The 22,284-nt window shown below is 39.1% G+C and overlaps 1 protein-coding gene across 3 annotated transcripts in view; it reads right to left on the bottom strand.

Annotated features, from left to right (window-relative positions):
- The window catches only part of grik1a (glutamate receptor, ionotropic, kainate 1a), a 39,153-nt gene continuing 16,869 nt past the window's right edge, over positions 1 to 22,284 (bottom strand). Inside the window, exons 8-17 of one of the 3 annotated variants that reach the window (XM_046039892.1) lie at positions 19,697 to 19,804; positions 19,374 to 19,418; positions 15,697 to 15,810; positions 15,044 to 15,247; positions 13,497 to 13,720; positions 12,721 to 12,839; positions 10,245 to 10,462; positions 8,650 to 8,875; positions 5,277 to 5,527; positions 1 to 534 (exon numbers count right to left, since the gene is read on the bottom strand). In XM_046039892.1, coding sequence (XP_045895848.1) covers positions 367 to 534; positions 5,277 to 5,527; positions 8,650 to 8,875; positions 10,245 to 10,462; positions 12,721 to 12,839; positions 13,497 to 13,720; positions 15,044 to 15,247; positions 15,697 to 15,810; positions 19,374 to 19,418; positions 19,697 to 19,804 — 1,677 coding nt within the window. In that variant the 3' untranslated portion in view covers positions 1 to 366. Of the gene's footprint in view, positions 535 to 4,284; positions 4,454 to 5,276; positions 5,528 to 8,649; positions 8,876 to 10,244; positions 10,463 to 12,720; positions 12,840 to 13,496; positions 13,721 to 15,043; positions 15,248 to 15,696; positions 15,811 to 19,373; positions 19,419 to 19,696; positions 19,805 to 22,284 lie in introns of all 3 variants that reach the window. The other 2 variants (XM_046039890.1, XM_046039889.1) reach the window with 2 other exon arrangements.

Raw genomic sequence — 22,284 nt, 5'->3', positions numbered from 1 at the left:
TTTAAAAGATGCAAAAATCTTTTTACTCTGAAAATCAGTGAAGTTGTCACACGATGGGAGTATCTATAAAGTGTGCAGATTCAACTCTGCAAACTGCTCATAATAGTGAAATACAACCATGAGGGAACAGCAATCGTTTATACTATGAGAGCTTTCACTCTCACAGTCCTCACGTTTTAACATTATTAATGTTTTTACATCTACAGTAAATGCTTAATGTATTAGCCAAACACATAATAGTAAAAAGACAGGGGTGATGAGGAAACAACTTCATATCATTCGGTGGTCCACAAACAAATCTGAGGAGTGGAAAGCGATCAAATAGCAGTCTCTGATCTACGTTCCATCAGTTTTTAGATCCAAGGCTCACGTGCTGGAGTCCCGCCTCATTCCCTCCCTCCTTGCAGTGCGTTTGGGTTGACAGAAGATGCAAGCTGGTCTCGTTCCGCTGTGGGGTTGTGACCTCCTCCGGATGCCTTTGTAACACTGCAGGGAGATGCCCAAGTCCTCCATCATGGTGCTAAAAGACACGCACTGCCAAAGAGAACAACAATTAAAGGCCTTGGTTCATGGACGTGGTTAGGTCTGAAGCCTCCCTAACTTGGTCCTAAGCCCCCCCAATAAGAAAAATAATTATTAGATTTAGATTAAATTTTTTTAACAGTGCAAACATATACTCAACAAAGAGAAGCAAGAAAATTGATAAATACTATAGTAATAATACAAATGTAATTTGAATTTATTGGCTTAAAAGAATCCTTCTTTCATAATTTAAATCCCTGCTGTAGTCGGACGCCTTTCATCGCTGCAACAACTTACAGTGAAACTGTCATTAACTGTTGTTAATTGGTGACTGGCAGGGCAGCTGATTCTGACGTCAGTAGTGGTCTACAGGTCTAAGAAAATGTGGGGGGGGGTTGCTTTCTTCTAACAACAGACATTTGTTGGCAGGTCTAGGCACCAAGGCAAAGCTAAATTATTTTAGGATATTTATTATATTTGCTATATTCTGATCAACTTCACTTTCTGAATGTATTGGCTGTAATAAATTAAATACATATGTAGATGTTGCCTAAATGGCTAGGCTATACATGAGCATAAAGCCACAGATATACACACAGGAAAATATAATGAAATAAAATCAATCATACATACATGTATCCATACATATAGTAATCATTACTCCAAATCTTTTATGCCTTCCACCATCAGATTATTAAATTCAGACAGTAGCCATTTTAAATAGGATCATTATCAACAGCTTACATCTATATGCTTGTATGCAAGCCAAACTACAGAGCAAAATCACACTATGGTTGAAACAATCCACAGTGCAGTAACAGTAATTAAATAGCATTATTGGCAACTTATCTAATAAAGAGAGATTTAGATGGTATTACTTTATCACACATTTACATGAGCAGCTGGGTAGAATTTAAGTCACAGCCTACAGAAGAACTCAGTCTGGCCTAAGTGAATTCCCCCTATGTAGCGCTGATGTGTCTAAAAGCTAAAGCTCGGGCCTGCTGCGCTGCCACAAGACAGCAAGGTAAACAAAGCATTTTAGCAAACCTGCTGCTCAGGTGTGTCTTTGTACTCACATACTGTCACTAAAAAAGCAGCTTTTTAAGGGAGTGTTCATCATTTGTTCACCTGATGCTTTTAAAGGCATCATGTAGTCTTTGTTGCAGCATTGAATTACAGTTACACTATGTTGTTATAAGACTTATAACAGAGTTATCTGACATTTTGCTAGGCTAGCTAGCTACAGTAATGTTAACATTAATAGACCAGAGTTGGCAGCTCTTTGAATCCTGGTCAATGAGAGAAGCTAGCTGTGGTACCAGTGCCAAATCTGATTCAAAAATGGACTGGACAAAATTATTGTTTTTTCATCTGAATGTATGTTGACTCAGCAGGCATGATATTACATGAAAAAGTTGATCACAGGAGAAACATATCTGAAACATATCTGCACTGACATTCACTGAAGTTCTGTTGCATTTTAGATTTTGAATTGTCACCTGCCACTTCAATTTTGTCTTCTTCTTTGCATAGATAAAAACATCTTGGCGTTTTCACTGGTTGTTGACATAAGTGTAGTTCTAATACAGTAACAAAAGATGCGAGTGCAAAGAAGAAGTGCAAGTTACGCATAACCTGGGGGCTAAGCCCCCCCCCCCCCCCGTCTTTCAATCTTAGAGACATCTCTGCCTGGTTTAAGACACTGATAAAGCTGATATCCCATAAAGTAATTATGAACTTTGGCTACAGGTTTAAAGTCTGTGTAAATGTTTGTGAAAGTTTAAACCTGAGGCAATTTCATTTTGATTCAGCTTGCCTGCAGCCAAATGTGAGCAGGCAGCCAATGACTGCAAGTCATCTCTAAAGTCTGACCAGACACACAACAGAAATGACAGAAATGATTTATGAACACATAAATTGTAAACGTACGTCAAACAGTTTTAAAAGACTTGTAACCTCTGTTGTCTGATCGTAAAACACAGACAAGAGATAAAAGATGGTGTCTGCTTTGTAATACTCTAATGCAGGAAGCTATGAATTCATAATACCGTAATTATTTGAAATGATCAGAGAGAAGGCCATCTGAAATTTGAGGCCTCAGGCTTATTTGATGCTGCAAAATAGTACATTGCATTGAACTGATTAATCTTCGATTATGTTTATTTGCCTATTATTTTGCTCTCCTCCAGAGGGAGTGCTCACTACATTTATTTTGCAAATTACTATTCACAGCACAAAGTCATCCCATTTTTTTTTTTGTTGGTCTTTGCACTGAAGGACCATAGAAGGTGTTCCTCTTTCATCCTCAGGCGTTGCCTAAGGCTTCTCAAACATACATGGCTTCCTGCAGGGTTTCCCATGAATACTGGTAACACTGGAGAAAACCTACGTTGTACCAACGTCACATCTTAAAGAAGGTGGAAAGAGGTCCAAAAACGCAGATTCAATTTATATATTTTCAGGATTTGTACTGTAAAAACATAAACTATACTTACTTAACTAATAGGAACTAGTAGGAACTTGAAATTAAATTCCCTGTAATATCCCACAATTAATGATTCTTGCCACCTGACAGTCCTAGTGTATGTATTTGAGATTCACCTTTGGACACTGAAACACACATACCATAGGTCTTATTTAATAAGGTATCCAAATTATTCAGTGGTTTACATGATTATCTTATGTGCACTGATTTTATACCCTTTAATGATAGTAGTATCAATTATTCCTCTATTTAGTGTTTAATATTTGCTATAACCAACTGAATATTTTCTTGGAGTATATTTTCTACATTTTGGAGAGAGATGGATCTTCCAAAAAGATAACAAGGTCAGTCTTCTCTGTGATCCCATTGATCATTACTTCAGTTAAATGGACCTGCAGTCACCAGAGGTTGATTTTTGAAATTGCTGAAAAACTTTACTTACTTTACTACCTGGGTCTGTGTCAAGGGACATCTTAACCTGACACGTTGTTCCATCACTGTTACCCAAATTTCAGCCACCCAAACCAGTCTACCAACAAGATTAATGAGGGGGGAAATATTCAAATAACATTTCCTATCTTTTGATTTCCCAAAAGGCATTCAAAGTCTGCTTCTAAAGCATACAGAAATGCCTACTGAGACTACACTGAATGAAGCAAAACTTGTGGGCTGGTATTAGAAAGCTACAAGCAAGAAAACAGCAGGGCAGCACTGCAGAGCTCTACACTGTTTATTTAAACTTAAATGCCACATTTTCCAAACTACCCTGCTGTCTAATAATGCTGTGCTAAAAATGAAAAACAGGTGACTCACACATTTGATATAATAACTTGCAACTTAAAAAAAAATGCTTTCCAGATGAGAGTGTTTTTCCTAATTGAAGTCTATATTTTCAGGCTTTCATCGGTAAAGTGCTCCTTACATGCTGTATAACAAGAGCATGCAAATTTAGAGGTGCTGGTCACTGATGAAGCAGACATGCCTGCTTGTGTGTCTGTGTAATCTACTGCTGAAATACACTCTGTTGTATAATATAAAACCACAAAATAATATTATTAAATATTAATTTTCTTAATTAAACAAGGACTACATATGAGGACGTTTCAGCTGAAACCAGTTGTAACTAATAGAAAAAAAGTACATTTTGCAGGAAAGTATCATGAGCATGAGGGTCAGGTAAAATGGTAATGGTATAACTTGGATTGGCTGACACAGGGGCCGATATATTTGGGTATTTTCAATAGGGGCAGAGAGAAGGGCACCTGATTACAAACCTATCGCCTAGATTGTGCACGTGTTGTAAATGTGCTGCCACGGCTACTCTGTGTCGTTCCCCAGTAGCCTGCCGCTCTCCAGATCAGTAGATAAGGAGGTGCCAGAGGAGGAGGTGGAGCCACGCCGCTGGATCTGACGGGACTGCACCCCATAAAAGAAACAAAATGCCTGACACAAGCATGCATGGAAAAAAGGAGGGAGGGGAAAACACAAAAGAGATCAGAACAGATGTGTAAAAAAATATTCTGATGTTGAAGAAAAGAAAAGCATATCAGACACAAAAATAAGGCAAAGCAAAGAAACGAATCATGTGAATGGTATTGTCGCCTTTGATAACAGTGTGGAATGAGATGTTTTTGTTCTCGAAGGCTGATAGAACTCATTTTTCCGCTAAATAGTCATTTTCATTTTACATTGTGTGCTTGACAGAAAAGATACCAAAAAGAGAAATCAAAGCAAGTATGTTCAGTCATAAGCCAGCACTGATGAGATATTGGTGACATGAATTACATTTGACATGTTATGGGCATATGACAAAGAATTAGGTCACATGAATAATAGTGACTGAACGGATGTCTTACGGAGCTGCCAACTCACCACTTCGCTACTATGTTTAACACACTGTTTACAGGGTAGAACTGTCAGACACTGCTAAGTCATAAATCCATCTAGTGACTTTCTTGTTGCAAGGACAACAGCAGCAAGAGTAAATATGATTTTGAGCAAATTCATTTTGATCAAGCAAACAACATCTAATAAACAGAAAATATTAATTACTAACTAACAAAGTCAGTGTTTGTACTCAGTCTCTGAAAATGTGTGGGGGAAAAAATAGCATAAATATAGCAATTAATTAAACCACATCCATTCCTTACATTTCTACAAGACCTCATTCAAATCACCAGTTCTCTCAAAGCAGAGTGCAACCTTTAATCCAGTCATTTCTCATCATCACTCAGCAGAAGAACACCAGTTCCTCGCCTTCACTCACCTCTTCTATATCAGCATTCCTGCGCGCCTTGTAGATGAACTCCCCGATAGCCACGAACACAGAGAGCACCAGACCAGCAGCCAGGACAATGAAGATACCGCCGATGTTTTCCACGCCCAGGGCATTGGCTTCCTTGTTGTCCTCCTCTGGACAGCCATTGCCTCTCCACCACTTCTCCTTCATCATGTGCAGCTTCCCTTCCTCCTGCAGCTGAAGGATGGCTATGGTCACTTTATCCCTGTATGGAGAACCTGGCAAAAGAGAAGGTAAATATAGGTAAATATCACTTACTGGACTGAGCAATTACTTGTTTGTCATTGTTTATCGATAAATACCTTTAAATGCACCATTAATAAAATAACGCACGCCTGCCCGGCTGATGTGTCCCACTGTTCACAGTGTCTACAATGTTTCAGGGAGTCATATGCATTCTTTGCCTGAGATTTAAGCCCTTGCTACAAGAAAAAAATTAACTGTATGTGCCAGGAAACATAAATCCACATGTATCCTGAGGATATAAAATTCCAATTTGCAATATTTATTGCTATTTAAAATGCATTTAGTGTAACACTACTGGGCTAGGTTTCCATATGCACATAAAACCAGTATTAAGAATTAAGTTTATTAAAGTTTCCTTATCTGAATTCAAGGTCTAAAGATAGAGGATGTCACATCCTGTACAGAAGTCCATAATTTGTGTCTTGTGATTTGAGCCATACAATTACTGGCTTGACCTGTATTAATACAATATACAAGCCAGGATGTATGTAGAGTATGAACAACATGTAGGCAGATGCTCCTCTTGTGTCTTACTTTCTGCCACATATGAAGCTCAGCGTAAGTTCAACTAGGAAGACCATCTTTGGGCTTAATTTCTTCGCAACTCTCTGTCTCTCTAATACAGTCTCTCTCTTTCTGCCTTTTAGCAGCTAACTATGGGCGTTCTCTCTTCAGTTTCCCAATCAGATCAAACTTTAAATCCGTTCTCTCCTCTCCTGTCAGCTATTTCATTGTACGAATCGCTGCGGAACTCCACCACCCCGTTCACCTCCTGCTCATCGTATCAAAGCCCAATTCAAGCTCAGCAGTGTTGCTGTGTTCTTCTTGTACACCGTTTATATCTCTGCCTTAGATTGCTAGTTCTTGTAACTTGTGCCAGCAGGCACAAGATGCTGAATGCAGACAAATGATGTGGGCTGAACCACACGCAGCTCAAGATCAAACTGGACTGGATCAGCACTGCCGCTGTCCTCTACAACAGAGGTCAGTGCCAACCTAACTTTCTAAGGAGTATCTGCAGTACATATAGTAGCATGAGTGGAACTTCAATATCTGGTGGAGGTGTGTCAAACTACAGAGGATCATTGGCAATGCCTCTAACACCTGACATGCCCTGCTCACATTATGTCGGGGGTGAGAGTCATTGGGTTTACCCTAAGTCTCTTAATTGCATCCATGTTTCCCTCACTTGCGTCTTTTCCTTGCGTATTAGTCCTTCCCACAGGGGATGCAAAGAGAGACGTGAGGAAACTATACGAGGAAGAAAGAAACTTGAAGCAATTCATTTTTGAATCATATTTGGCACCGATATCACATGAAGCAACATCCGTTTCTGATGACGGCAGCTGATCACAGCTAGATCAGATGACCGCTCTAACAGCTGTAGAGGCATCTGATGGAGTTTGTGTCTGCACACATGTGCAATGTGCTAATGCCAATAATGGCACACAGTTAACACTGCCAGAGCAGCCTTTTTTCTCTCTGCAGCTCTTACCTGTTTAACAAACACCTGCACATGAATACCAACCTGCATTCTGCATTTATACTGTGTCCCGCTCACAGGCACAGGAGTATTTCTACAGGCACAATGCGTTTATAATATTAATTCATTATTTGCATGTGTATTTATTGATATTATGATTGTGAATAGAAATTGTGAATATTGTGAATAACCCAGAATGTGAACATGGTGTCTTTTGAACATTAGAAATGATTTATTAGACTAAATGTTTCAAATTGAAATTGGGTAACTCGCATCAAATCTGAGAGTCAAGAATGATCAGCCTCACATGTGACAGAATGGAAATGAGATGGAAAAAGGGGTTCTTGCTGACAGACAGACTCTCTGACTCTCTCTGACTTATATTGTATCCATCATAAAAATGAAAGGAGAAAATAACAGATGATGTAAAGAAAATCTTTCTAATAAATGAAGAAAGTTGTTTGTGATCCTTTTGTTGTTCAGGCCTACAATGAACACAGACTTTTAACTAGATGAAGAATAAGACAAATCAAATGTAAAACCTGGGAGTGGTACACTTTATCTGACTTATATGAAACTCGGGTTATGTTGCAATCAGATCAGTCCGATTAGCTGCAGCGTCCAATCAATAACTTACATCCAATGAGGGGGAGTGTCAGATAGTGAAAGACTTCTGTGAAGGCTGCTCTCTGTATCCTAGCTCCTCGCTCTACTTATGCAGGTGTGGAGAATGTTCTTGGCAAAGACTGTTTGTGCTCAGCAAAACTACCCCAGTTTAGAAAAAAAAATGTTACTGGCTCTACAGGGAGTCAGGAGGAGGAGGAGTATATTTAAGAGAAAATAAATGACAACAAAATAAAACATCTAGAGAGGAAAAGAGGAAACACGAGAGAGACAAGATGTTAAGCACTGCTCAAGTAAACATCCAACAGTACCACAGTCCCCAGTTTGACTTGCTTCCAGTTTAAGTTCTCAATCCAAGAAACTGGCCTGAAACCTTACATGAACATTTGCACAGGTGGAAGAGCTTTTTGATGGAAGAGCATTTGCATGTCAAGGACAGCGGCTCTGTACTTGAACTCCTGAAGAATGAAAATAAAAATTCCAAATAAATTGATTTGTATCCACAGTACAAAGCCTCCACATACAGTTCTATTAAAATTCCGTTCTATTGACCTTCAGTGCATTTTAATATGCTCAGGAGAGCTTGAATGTCACTTGTGCAGTATAGACTTGTCTATGGCTTGCTTTGACTAACTTACAGGCAAAACATTTACCACAGAGAACAAGCAATGAACATCAGAACGTTTACACAAATCGTAAAAGAGTCTCGTGTTGAAGTTACAAGGACAACTCCAAACGTTTCTCTCACAGTACAATGTCGCAAACATTTGCAACAACAATTTTTTGTCTCATTTTCAATTTATGTGCATTTTTATGATCCATTACAATGTCAAGACATTTAAAAGTTTGTATTTTCTTGATCAACAGTTGCTTGGTTCTGTTCATTCTCCACTAACTGACAAAGATGGTGCTGAGGAGTAAACCTACAGTATGCTATGAGATTGACACTATGTCCATATTTTACAATCTCCGTCTCATTCTTCTTACCGATAGGCGTTCCCACGCCGTAGCCCTTGGAGTCTATGAGACCTCCGATCTGTGTGAGGTTACAGTTTCTCTGGCTGATGTACTCGATGCTGGTGGACTCCATCAGCATGGCGTAGTCTGTCGTCAGGACCCGGGTGATGCCTTCCCTGTTGTTTTTAACCAATGCAGTGTTCTTCCGGCTGCTCATAAACGCCCACATCTTCTCATAGGTGGAGATCTTTGATTTCTGTCAAAGAAGTCAAACAGGCAAAAGTTGGTTAAAAATGGTACGCAATTGTACTCTGTGTAAACATAGGCTATGTATGTTTGTGGCTGCACATAAACACACCATACATTTTCCAAGGATTACATTTATTCATTTAGCTGATGCTTTTATCCAAAGTGACTTATAATTGCCATTTATGTCAGAGGTCACACGCCTCTGGAGCAACTAGGGGTTAAGGGTCTTGCTCAGGGACACATTGGTCGATGTGTCACATTGGGGATTTGAACCCAGGTCTCTCACACCAAAGGCATATGTCTTATCCACTGTCCCATCACCACCAAAATCAAGGGCAACTGGACTTGGTTGAAGATACTCAAAGATGTTTCGTCTCTCATCAGAGAGACTCCTTCAGTTCTGACTTAGAGTATCTTCAGACATGTCCAGTTGCCCTGTACTTTAACCTTCCTTGGATTACTATGGCCCTTCACAGACACCATACATTTTCTTAACTGTATTTCAGACATATGAACACATATAAGTTTAATGGCGGGTTGTGTGGGACTCTGTCTTTCTTTGAGTGTGCGTCGTAGTGTATATATGTGTGTGTGTGTTTCTCCTTGCTCAGTCAGAAAAAATGGGACAGCTGTGTTCCTAATCTCCTCCAGCTGATTCAATTTGTTCGAGCCATCAACACAGCCTGCTTCTTCCTATCCAGGCAGCCGTAATCACTGACTGCAATCTGGGGGGGATAAAGCCCTGCATGGATCACCCCTGCTGAGCCACCAGGATGCAAGGAGAGTGGGTGGCAGTGGGGGAAGGAAGTGACAGCCCTGCCTGAGGACATCGGTACTTTAATACATTATATAATATGAACTAAAAAGGCATAAACATATGTTTAACTTCAACACAGACCAAAAACGCAAACCCAAGTAGTCTTAATACACATCTTCTTCACTTCCCATCATATACACACCTCTTGATGCATCTACTTTGCATTTCATTAAAGTAAATGCAAGTCTTTTTCTCTGCCTATGTCTTTAGATTTTTTTATGTTTCATGGGATGTTTAACAAAGATACAGGATGATTGGGGAAGCTGGTGAGGGAACCCTATTGACCCTGATTTTATGGAACTGAACATACTGTACCACTGTACTGTAACAGCTTTTGCATGTTGGTTTTACTGAAGAAAAAATTGTTTAAGAAAGCATTATTCAAATTGAGGATTTTATGTATTTAATGTAGAAAATGATACTTTATATGTATTATACATGAGACAACTTGACATTAATGTTTGAAAAAGGCACTTTGGCATAATAATTTCAGCTATTACTTTTCATTCTGTGACCTTGATACAGTTAAAAGCTCATTTAGAGCCCACACCAGCTGTACCTTGAAGAAGGTCATGGTGGATCCATCCCTCACTGCCCCATATTCAATCCTGGTCTGCTTCGCCAGGTCGTCTGCTGAGTCGATTGGTGCATCCATTCGTTCCACAGTGAGGAAGGCAGCCAAGTTGGCCGTGTAGGAAGAGATGATGATTAAGGTAAAGAACCACCAGATACCCCCAACTATACGAGTCGACAGAGCCTTGGGCATCAGCTCTGAGCCTGGAAGCGTAGTGATGGGGGACAAAAGGTTAAAAAATAGCTGTAATGAGTACAGTTTGTGTGTGTACTCTGTGTAGATGCTCTAAAATAAAAACATCTATATTTTTCCAAAGCAATGTCAAGTATCCCGTTCCAAATGGGGTTATCTAATAGCTGGATTCTCACCAGAGCTCCAAATGGATTTTCACCTCATCCCTGAATTATCTGAATTGTGCACCACTTCATACAGTGTGTTTATTTACTCCTTTCTGCACTACTTGTCTGGTCTAAAACACAGAGTTGCCAAACAATTGGATTAGTGTGAAAAAGCAAACATGATAGAACAAAAAAGTACAAATTAGCAGAACCAAATGTGATAGACAAAAGAAAGCTGAATATAAAGAAAATGAGGGAACACATTATTCCAAAAATGCAATCAGAAAATAAAACATAGTAAAAATAAAAAGTAGAAAGTGGAATGAGCCCTTCCTTGTGCAGAGAAGCAATAAAGGAATGAGGAATCCCACATTTAATGTGCCAGGTCTGGAAACAAGTGCCTCTCTTTAAACCTTGTTCACTTGAAGTGGACAAATGTTTAAAGGGTAACTTCTGTATTTTTCAACTTGGACCCTAATTACTATTCATTACTTTAGTCAAGGGAGTCTGGTGGCTTTGATGAGAGCAATGCAGCGACTGTTTCTGGTTAAACAAAAAGGATCTTACTCTTTAAAAAAAATAAAGATCTGTAAGGATCCTTTCCACAATGTTTTCAGACACTCAATACAATCTGAGCCGGTCAGTGGCAAAAACACAGACATGTATATGACAAACTTTGACAGAGGGCAATTGGCCGCATGGATTACATTGCAGCCCTGTTTTGCTGCTGCCGACTGCAGCGCACTCGCTCAATAGTAGACCAATTTCAATAAATGTTGGCCCCATTAGCCACATAGACACAAAACATGGTAAAATAAGGTTGAATAATACCGAGGTTACCCTTTGACTACGCTTTTGAGCAAAAAAAATGAGGGATGGTTTAACATCAATGTGTCTAAAGTAGCAGCTACTCCTAGGCACAACATCTCACAGAAAGATGAAGGCCACTGTTAACAACCAAACAGATTACACACACCACACACACATGCACATACCAGAATATACAGAATATAACACTGAGACATCAACTGTAGCTCACAGTATGTTCACTATAAAATCTTTCTGAGCTTGTTGTTAGTGATAAGATGAAAAAAAAAATGGGAATCCTTCTACAATTCAGCGGGACACAGGAGGTTGAAGCTTTATCAGTAATTTGGTTTACAAATCAAAAATCAAAATAAACCAAAGTGTAAAGGCATCTGCGTTGTTAATGAAAGCTTCCCTGGCATGTCTCTTCATTTATCAATACTGCTGCATTCACTGCAATAACTGATATATTTGACAGATGCTGTCAACCAAACCACAACATTTCATCAGCATCGCCAGTTTGTTGTGGACTGGCGGTCCGCAGGTTTGTTGGCCGTCCAATCAGGCACGTCGGACTTATTCCACCCAAATCTCTTGCCTTGAGGGAGGTCAAGATCCCATGAAGTGCAAAATAATTCCTATAACAGGGTATGGTTACAATTCATGGGGACTGGAAGCAGGCTATATGGAAAGGGCATTCACAGAAAAAAAGGAGGTAGATATTGATGTTTTGAATTAAACAGCTTAGAGCAGAGTTTACAATGTCAGTACAGTCTTTACTGCTGTACAAAGAGTTCACTCAACAGCTCTACACTGAGGGAGCCTTTAGAGAGCTATTAGTAACCCTTTAAACCTGCAATAACTGATTTTTGTGGAGTTGTGTTACTGACCACCTGACAAATTGAAGTTCACCATTCAATCTCCTTTTAGCTCTGATGGTCTCCACTTTATATGGAAATATATGTTATTTTAGCGGCTAAATGTTCCACCCCGTCCACTAGCTAGTCGCTAACTTTGACTGTCCCGCTGAGCAGGCTGTGTACAGTGGGTTTTACAAAAGCTTTTTAGATAAAATCAGAACACTGAAACCAAAACAATTAGAATTCCGATGGAAGCAAAGGAGGAAGTCAGATGACATTGTTATAGAGCAACAGACTTTGAGACACTTCAGGTGTCGTTCTAGAGGGCATGAACAAATTAAGTATTCTGTTGTTTAATTTGGAGGATTGTTTGGAGCAGCCTCGTTCACATACAAATAGTCGTTTGAACCGTTGTTAACATAAAAATATTGATGATAACCGGTGTGAACAAAATACCTTGCCGCATGAGAGCTCCAACGCCAAACCAGAAACTGTTGAGTAAAGTGAAATTGTTCTGTATGAGAGTCGAGGATGGGTTGCATGGATGTGGGTTGTACCACTCGTAAGGAGTAAACCTGAAAGACAATAAAAGGAGAGAGAAAAAAAGAGGGAAGTACCAATATTAAAAGGAAAGATTCAAATCTAAAGAAGCAAAAAAAAACCTCCATGTACTAGTTGCTAGTCTTGATGGATGGGGGCACAGTGGTCATGCACTTCTCTTAAGTGCATGACCGGTTCCTCTCCATTGCAATCTACACTTCACATTGAACTGCATTTTGATTTCCACAACAAATATATACCCACTGGCAGGGGTTTTACAAAAGCAAGCAAGCTCACAATTATCCCAGGCTACTTCACAACCACAGTGGAAGCCAATCTGGCAGCTAAAAGCATATTTTTGATTTCAGAATAGCTATGCAAATTTGAAATTTGCCAAAGTACAGTCATGCCAGTTATTCCAGACTATTTGTTATTCTTGTCGTGTGAATTTGATACATCAAGCATGATTATGTCTATTTTTTTTTTAAATGCTCAGCGCAGGTGCCATCTCTCAGTTTTCCTGCCCATTTCAAATTATAAACAAAAGAGGTTGTGGCAAAGCTGACTGGCTGTGCACAGTTCAGTAAGCAGTAACCATCTATATGAGCTACAGTATACCCTCAGCAACCCTTATATTTTACCATCCCATCATACATCATCCCATTATCACAGGTATCAATCCATCCTCTTACCTGGCAATCACAAAGAGCACACAGCTAACTCCTGTGCAGGCTAGCAGCACGTACATCCAGATGTCAGGAGACAGGGGATTAAGGAAGGAGAACACGCCCGGATTGGTGCCATTAGGTTTGCGGTACAGGATGCTGATACCTAAGGTCATGAAGGGCTTGGAGAAGTCGATGACTTTCTCTCTAACGTAGGTGATGGTCAAGGGAGCCACAGCAAGGTCTGCAACCTTGGAAAGCCAGGAGACGAAGTAAGTGTACTACAGGTAAAGCATGTGGCTTCTCTTAGTATATGTTCTGTTTCTATCAATCTAACTAAAAAATGTCAGTGTATCAATATCAAAATAAAATCTCAACCTGGTGTGTTCCACTTCCTCTCTAATAAAGAACAAATTGTTTTATTGAATTAATGAGTAATGCAGAACAATATATCAGGGAAAAAGCTACAAGAGATTAATGGAGGAAACAGACTGTTTCCTTAAGGATGTTAATAGAATATGAGCGCAACAGGCTACTTTGAACTAATCAGTGTCAAAAGTCCTGAAAGAATTCCAGAGCTATTTAAATGTAAGAGTACAATTAACTAAGCAATCTGTTATTTGTTAAAAGACTAGTTTATATAGCCTGAGGGGGCAACTGATCCTAACATGCTAAGGCCATTAATTACACTGAACCTCCTACTGACATTATCAAAGCTATGTTCTGGTCTGTAAACACCTCATCCTTCAAACAGGCTTTGTAACCATCTGGGAACTTAATTGTTGACTAATTTGTCAATTCAACATGAAAGCAGAATTTTTATGACCCTGTAGGTGGACTTTTTAAGAGAGCTTATTCATTAGGAAGTGGATCTTCAACTCACAGTACAGAAACTACTCCACTATTGCATTCAAAACGTAAAAAGTAAAAGTATGTAAGTATTATCAGCAAAATGTATTTAGAAGTTTCAAAAGTAAAAGTGCTCGTGCACTTGTTATCCATAATTTTGAGCAGTCTGTGCTACAACCATGCAACAGGATTTTATTACTGCTGCATTATTGTGTATGTTGCATTTTACTGCTATAGATGAATTGTGCTAATTTTAACTACTTATATATTGTTGGGTTGTTTAAACTACAGCAATGCATCAGATTCTATAAGGTCATTATATGTTTGTAGCATCACTGTCCTGTGAGAACTGTATCTCTAAAAAGTCAACTCAGAAAAACAACCATGTTTCCAGCAGATCTAAGGTCGGTTTATTAGCTTATTAGCTTAGGAAATAGGATTATTTTCTCAACCCTTTGCATTTCTGTCAAAAGATCCTACTAAACACTGAAATTTTAAGTAAATTTTGCTGATGCTATTTTTACATTGTGGTATTGGTGCTTTTATGTAAGTCAAAGATCTGAATACTTCCTCTATCACTGAGAATAGGTTATCATGGTGGCCACGTTCATGAAATGAAAAAGCTAGAGTTTTGCCCACATGTCGCTCATTAACCCAAGATACCTCCTGGCCGACTAATACAGATGTGAACATGAACCCCTGCCGTGTGACTGCTATTAACTCACATGGTCAATCAGCTCCCGGACCATCCCATTCCACTCTCCCTTGTCATTCTGGGCTCCATATTTCCCATCAGCCACCAGTCTGACTTCGTATGTAAAACCCAAGATGTTGGAGAGCTCTTTTAAAAGGTCCAGGCAGTAACCCTCAAAACGATCGTTCCCGACCAGCTCCTTGTCTGACTTTTTTTGCATCACGTATGGATTTTCCTGTATGGCAAAAGAAAACGCTGTATTTTTAATGATTTCAAGATTCTGATTTAATCATTTCTATACTAAATACTAGGTTAAAGGCAGCTGAATTAATCTTGAAGATCATTTACCATCTTATCAGTTCTCAGAGCTGATGACCTTCAGATGACTGGGGAACTGCTAAAGAGCAAATCTAGTTGTGTTTGAATTAGTACGTCTGAATATTCCATCACTTTGATGACTAAGAGTCGGCTTAAATATATTGGCTCCTCTGTGTATGGTCTGTGCATAATTAGACAAAATTGTGAAAATGCTAATTCAAACTACCCAGTTCAGATTTTCCTTCACCACTCTTTCCCACCGTTTCCCTCTCAATGCATCTGCCCCCCTATCTGCACTCATCCCATATGCACTCCCCTCCTTCTCCCTTTACTGTCCTCTGTTTAACCTTCTTCCTTCCTCCTCACCAGTATCGTGGTCACAATAAGAGTCCTGTTAGCCAGAGAGTCTGTCACATTGTTATTCTTTTCTCGGTTGGACTCTGTCAGGTTCATCCCCCTGTACGAGTTCCACACAGCAATCTGAAAAGGCAAACATGGCTTTAGATTTATTGAACCACATTTTCTGCTTTGTTTAGAATCACAACAAGACACATTTGACACCTATGGAAGACAAAATTGCAGTGTATAGATGCTTACTTCTATTAAAGCTTTGAATAAGGCTATATCTTTTTCATTAAGGATCACTTACACTTGCTGTTAAAGGAAAGAAACTGATTGATTATTCTTATTATCTCTGACACCAGTATGCAGAGCCTGGTTTAGTCTCAACAGGAAACTACAAACTGCTCAGATACACTTTTCTGATTCGTTGAACAGAAAAATGAAAAAGAAGTACAAAGGTTAAAAGACCTAATACTTCTGGCTCATTTTCAATCCTTCTGCTCCATTCACTATTCTACAACATTTCCCTTTGCTCACTGTGCTCTGATGATTCTGGGCAAAGTGCCAAAAAATTAATTTTATGTACAGTGGATGTGAAAATGAAGACGTAGTTTGTTCCAAACCGAGATGCTTATGGTGTGCATCATGTAAAAATTTACATCTACTCTGGAGCAAACCAATATTATTCCCGCTGTGTGCAGCGATTTATCTGACTCTCAGGTATTGAACATATTATGCAGCCTAAACAACTAAGCAGTTTTTCATAACAAATGTGAAGACAACAATTTCTTTATGATGAATTATTGCTTTGGATTGGCATGGGCATCTGTTAGCATTCATATTTCATTCAGCTTGAATATGAAATAAATCTTACTAATTTTGAATGCTATCTACTGACAAATTTAAAAATACACATATAATCAAAAATAGTAGACAAGTTAATTACAGTAACTTATTTTTTTGCATGATATTACTTGAATATAAAGCTGAAAAGATTAGTTGATTAATCTGCAGCTATTCTTTTAAAATATTTTTATATATTTATACTATTTTTGCTGATTTGTTGCTTATGTGATAATATACTGAATATCTTTATGGCCTTTGATGACATTCCATTGTGATTTGGAAAATTATCTTTGCAATATTTTATGGATCAAATGATTAATCGATTAATTGATTTAACAAACCATAGAATAATTGCCAGTTGCAGCAATACTTGAACATGATGATGAGGAATTGGAAATCACACCAGCAGTGACAGTATGAATGAGGAAGGGCAGGGTCAGACAGGGTCAGGAGGGATAGAGGACGACATGGTGTTTGTCCTCTGCTGTCACAGTAACTGTGAATGAGAGTGTCCAGTTCATCAGACCAGGCGGTATAATCCAGACAGTTATCAGATTAAAACAGGCGTCTGGTAGCTTAATTTTGACCCTTTCAAATCCCTTCACTGGTTAAGAGCAGAGCAAAAGTCAAGGGGGCTCAAGACAGTGATGCAATAAAGTTAAGTGCATTAAGCTTCATTCATTGTAAATAAAAAATAAAGTGAGCGATGGAGACAAGCTTTCCTACTTTTGCTATTCAGTCTGTGAACAAAGAGTAATGAATTTGGGTATTTTTAGTCAGAAACAATGTCCCGTTCCTACATTCACCGCATAAGAGGATAAGTAGCAGTGAACGCCTCAGTACTTCTTATTAAACGGAGCACTACAGAAGGTATAGTCTTATTTTTCACAATTTATTTTTCAGAAAAGGGCTGCATGGGATTACCTATTGGAAAAGATAAGATGCTTTTCACTCCTCATTACCTTCTATCTTATTCTCTTCACCCAGACAGACAGAAAATGTGCTCACTTATAACCTTGCTAAAAGCACTCTATATCTCCACCGTGGCACTTTTGCAAAGGACCCACTCTGTGCAGGAGTCCATAAATCTGTCTTATCTCTGGACACCGCAGATGAAGAACACAGTGAATGGGGTTGGATTTAATTAATTGTATTGTCCTCAATCTCAAAGACAAATGGACAGAGTGAGAACAATATCTTTTTTGGGAAAATGTGGAGTGTATTGTGCGGTTAACTAGCTCAAATTGTATGTTGTAAAACAGTGCTATTTTGGGAAATATCACCCTTCATGAAATATCAACTGCTCGATTAGTCAGTTTGAATTTTAAGTAATAAAGCAATCTGACCAAGCCAATGAAATCAACGCTAAAATATAGCCTAGGACCACACAGCATACACTCATCCTCTTTTAAACTGCTAAGTCTTGGTTTTACTGCATAGCCTTGGAAAAATTTATCGTGTGTACCAGAGAAGCTTCCAATAACAAAGTGGCCTATAAAAACTGGCAGGAAGTCTTTCTCATATGCTGGAAGTAAAATGGTATCTATGAATCCTAGAGCTCATCTCCATCCAGAACCAAATCAGACTGGAAAACCGTTACCAGAGAGCAGGAGACACACTAAGCCAGGCTGAGAAAGCTGAGAGGGGTGGAAAAAAACGTTATTTCCAGAAAGTCAACAACTTCAAGAGAACATAGTTTATTTCCCAGGAGACTTCCACTTTGTTCCCATCATCCTCTTCAGAGTGTATTTAACACTCCAGTGCCCAAGAACTAACACGACTGCAACGGACTGATAATTCATTTTTCATGACCATAAAGTCAAGCGTTTTATGTGATGTGCTTACCATGTTGTGGTTTTTCCTCTGAGGGGAGGCTTTTGAGGGCTAAAAGTACTGAATGGAATTAAAATTATTGTATAAATCACTGCTGCTGCACCTTGACAGCTGCTGCCTGCCTACATACCTGTCTGTCTGACAACTGAGACAGATGGAGAGGAAGAACTTTGCCAACTTACTGACAGTAAACTATGTGTTTGAGGGGTTGAATATATTCAACATGCATTCTTTCTCTCATCAAATTGGGTTCAAAGCGATGAGCAGAAGTATAACGAAGAGTATTTGATTTGCACTTCAGTGTTTATGATACATTTTGAGAGACTAGAGTTAGAGGTGTAAATAAGAACAGAGCTTATAATGGTATAAATTTGCTCTTAAAATGTAACAGAATTTAACACTGACAAAATGGGTTTTCTAAAAACTAGGTTTATGTAATGCACATCTTTTATGATTACATTGGAGTGAGCATTTAACCTGTGTCAATCCAAGGCCAACAAAGGAAGGTTACCTCTGCTAACTGCAGTTAGCTGCAATTAAAAACTGCTTGCCTGTTTGATTTCCATAAAAAAATGAAAACACTCTAAAAGCAAAGCACATTATTATAAATAGTGTAGAGTCTCCACAAAAGTGGAGGATCAATAGAATAAAATCAATAGAATAAATTCTATTTCTTTCTTATTACTCACAGCCACCAGCTGTGAGTAATAAGAAACTATAGGACTAACATCTTATTTCTAATTGAAAAGTACTGCCATGTCTACTTAAACAAGGGAATGTCATATTTTTTACTACCACTGCTGACAAAGTGTCAGTGGTAAAAGAAGAGCGCAATGCCTGGACCCAATCACGGGGAAAACTGAAATGTCAAATACATGGCATGGCTGTACACAAAATCAGCGAAGAGGAACAAGGTTGACAAGGCAAGGAGCAGAGAGGTTCGTGGCATACAGAGTAACAAAAGAGGGGAGAAGGGGAGGCGAACAACAAAGGCTTGGACCAAACATGGCACTGGCACAAACCTTGATCCACCTTTTCGTGAGGAGACTTCCGCCCTCCACAACACCCTTTTGAAAATGTGAAGAGGGCAAGATGAAGCACAGAGAGTGTGAAAAGAAATAATCAGTTGTTGCAGCATTACTGATATTCATTACCGGACAAATCTAAATCAAATAATAAATGCAAGGATGGATTATAGGAAGCAGAATCTCTGCAGTACCTCTCTCTCTCTTTCACACACACACACACACACACACACACACACACGTGTGCCTTAATGGAATGAATTAGCCGGCGTGGAAGCATGAGAGAGGTGTAATTGGCTGTTTCGGGCGTCTGTGCTCACCCTGGTAGTGCCATCCTCTTTGAGGCTGATGATGTCCAAATCAAAGTCTTTCCTCAGGCCATCCGTCTTATTAAGAACAATGTGCCCTGTCAGTCCATGCCACTGTGCCTAGGGAGAAGAGATGCAGAGGGAGAGAGAAGTGGGAGATGGTCTCAAATGCCGTCTGAGTTCAGTGTATGCGCGGAGCCCCATTGAAGCTCCCTGAGGAGCAACTGAAGGGAATCGTGCCAGTGTTGACAGGCGGCTGGAGGACTTGCTGGACCACATCAGGTGAAGACAGGAAGCCAGAAAGATGTCTACAGGTTGTTCTGTGGTACAATCTCAGTATGCATAAATGTTTGACTACATTTACATGCATATCGCACATAATAGTTCATTTGTATTGGTATATAAAATGGAAAAGACTAATATTTGTAAAATTAAATACATAAATCATGTATTTATGCATGTTAACATGCATGCACAGTGTACATATAAATTACTAGTTTTTGCCTGTTGAAAGTTAAAATTCACATCTGTGCATTACAGTATATACACTACATCAACATTTTTATATTTTTACTTATATATATATGCTACATACCGTATATTTGATCTTACACTTTACACATACATGTATGTGAATGAAAAACTGATTCTAGGGATTCAAGGGAGGCATACCTGCACATAAACTTAAAACACGAGTAGTGCCATGTTGCACGACGCCACCGTCACCTTATCTTAATTCATGTATGAGTATGAAGGGAAATTTATGTATCACTGCAAGCCAGATTTCCCCTTTGGAACAAGAAAGTGGAATTTGTTAAAATGGTAAAAACTGAGGGTATTATGCAGCCATAGCAAAACTAATAAAGTTTTATTTCTCATGTGAAAATTGAGAAAATAACAGAACTTTTCTCCGTGTCTCTCAGTTCTAGAGAGTAAAAAGGAAGTTCCACGTGACAGGAGAAATCTTCCTACTTCCATTTCTTAGTGAAGAAACATTTTCTTGCAGTAAACACTTTAACTTGAATAAGGAATATTAATCAAAACTGACTTTAAATCAGCAAAGACACTGAATCTGAGAACAATTAAAATCCAGGGTAGTGCCCTCTATTCTGATTGCTGACATGATGTGCACCAAATAACAATAGTGTGTCCACACATTTAAAATGCAATTCATTTAATTGTGTCCACAGGAACATACTGAATATTGTGCACTACAATAGCTGCAGGAGAGAGAGAGAACACGCAGGTTATAGTGCCCAGGATTTAATTTCAGCCATTGAAATTATAGCTGTGCCCTCATATTCTGCGCTCTTTTGTCAGGAATGGATTTTAATTGAGTGCTGTGCGAGACATATTACTGGTTCTTGCAATCAAAAAAGGCTATTTTCTTCTGATGAATAGCACAGAAGGACACATGCTTCAAAGGATGGGCAGTGGCAAACAAAAAATAAAAGCTAAAGAGGAGAAACACTGAGCTGCAAAAAAAAGAAAGAGGGAGCGAAGGAGGATGGGGGAGGGCATGAAGGGGAAAATATGAGTAAGGGGATTGAATGATAATGTTCCCTCTCCATGGCAGGCAATGGTCTTCTGCTGGATTTAAGACTTAAGAGATCAAAACACTCTTGCATCAAAGGCCTCATTTCTGTCTGTAGGCATCCAGCCTGACAGTCGGGCCGGGCCACATGCTTTCAACTTATAAGCACATAAATACCATATATTTTCATGTTGTGTACTTTCAGAAGCAAAGCATGGCCTGTTAGAGGGGACCTATAAAGTAACATATCACACGAAATGATCTGACATCCAGTTTTGGCGAGTTTCACGTTTGCAATAGAGGCATTACATGAAGGATCTTGTGCTTGTGAAACCCTTTCAAAACACACTGTGTAAGGTTTGGCCCCATGATGGAAGGAGGAGACATGGACATGAGTTCTTCACCTGGTGCTTCAATTTATTTTTAAACCAGATGCGTGGAAAGTGCAGTTGTGCAAGTGAGGTATTGTAAAAATATATCAAAAATTAACAAAAACAAACAACGAGAAAAGTATATACTATTCAAATTATCATTACAAACTGAGATTACGCAAAACAAAACCTATATCAGCCCTGACTATTGGGCTCCAGCACATGTGCTCTTCCAGGCCCAAACTGTTCTCCCCAGGGGGCCTCTGCCTCCTTCCTTTATACCAGAAGCCCCTCCTACAAGACAAACCAAAGTTAATTGACAATCAATTAAACAGCATTATGTTATCTCAACCATCAAACACATCTCTGGCTACAGCACCACACAACAAATCAACTAGAAAACCAGAAATGAAATGTTACCGGCTAAACAAAAGCTTCTCAAAAGAGCAACTTTAAGAGACTCCCGTACACCCCTCTGTACTGGCTCACACTTGGACCATTCCAGGTCTACTCCCTATAAAGGACTCCACACTCCATCATTTCCTGTTTGCCCCTTCGGCCCAGATCCCTGCTTGATGAGGAGAACAGGTGAATAAAACAAACACTTGAATGACCTTGGGTAAATCCCATAAGCTAAAATAAATTACTTGAAATGAACTGTGTATGTGTTGTATTTATCCAACCATGATTTCAAC

This window comes from Micropterus dolomieu, linkage group LG23 (assembly GCF_021292245.1).
Source record: "Micropterus dolomieu isolate WLL.071019.BEF.003 ecotype Adirondacks linkage group LG23, ASM2129224v1, whole genome shotgun sequence".
Classification (NCBI taxonomy): Eukaryota; Metazoa; Chordata; class Actinopteri; order Centrarchiformes; family Centrarchidae; genus Micropterus; species Micropterus dolomieu.
This window is presented reverse-complemented; position numbering and strand designations above follow the sequence as displayed.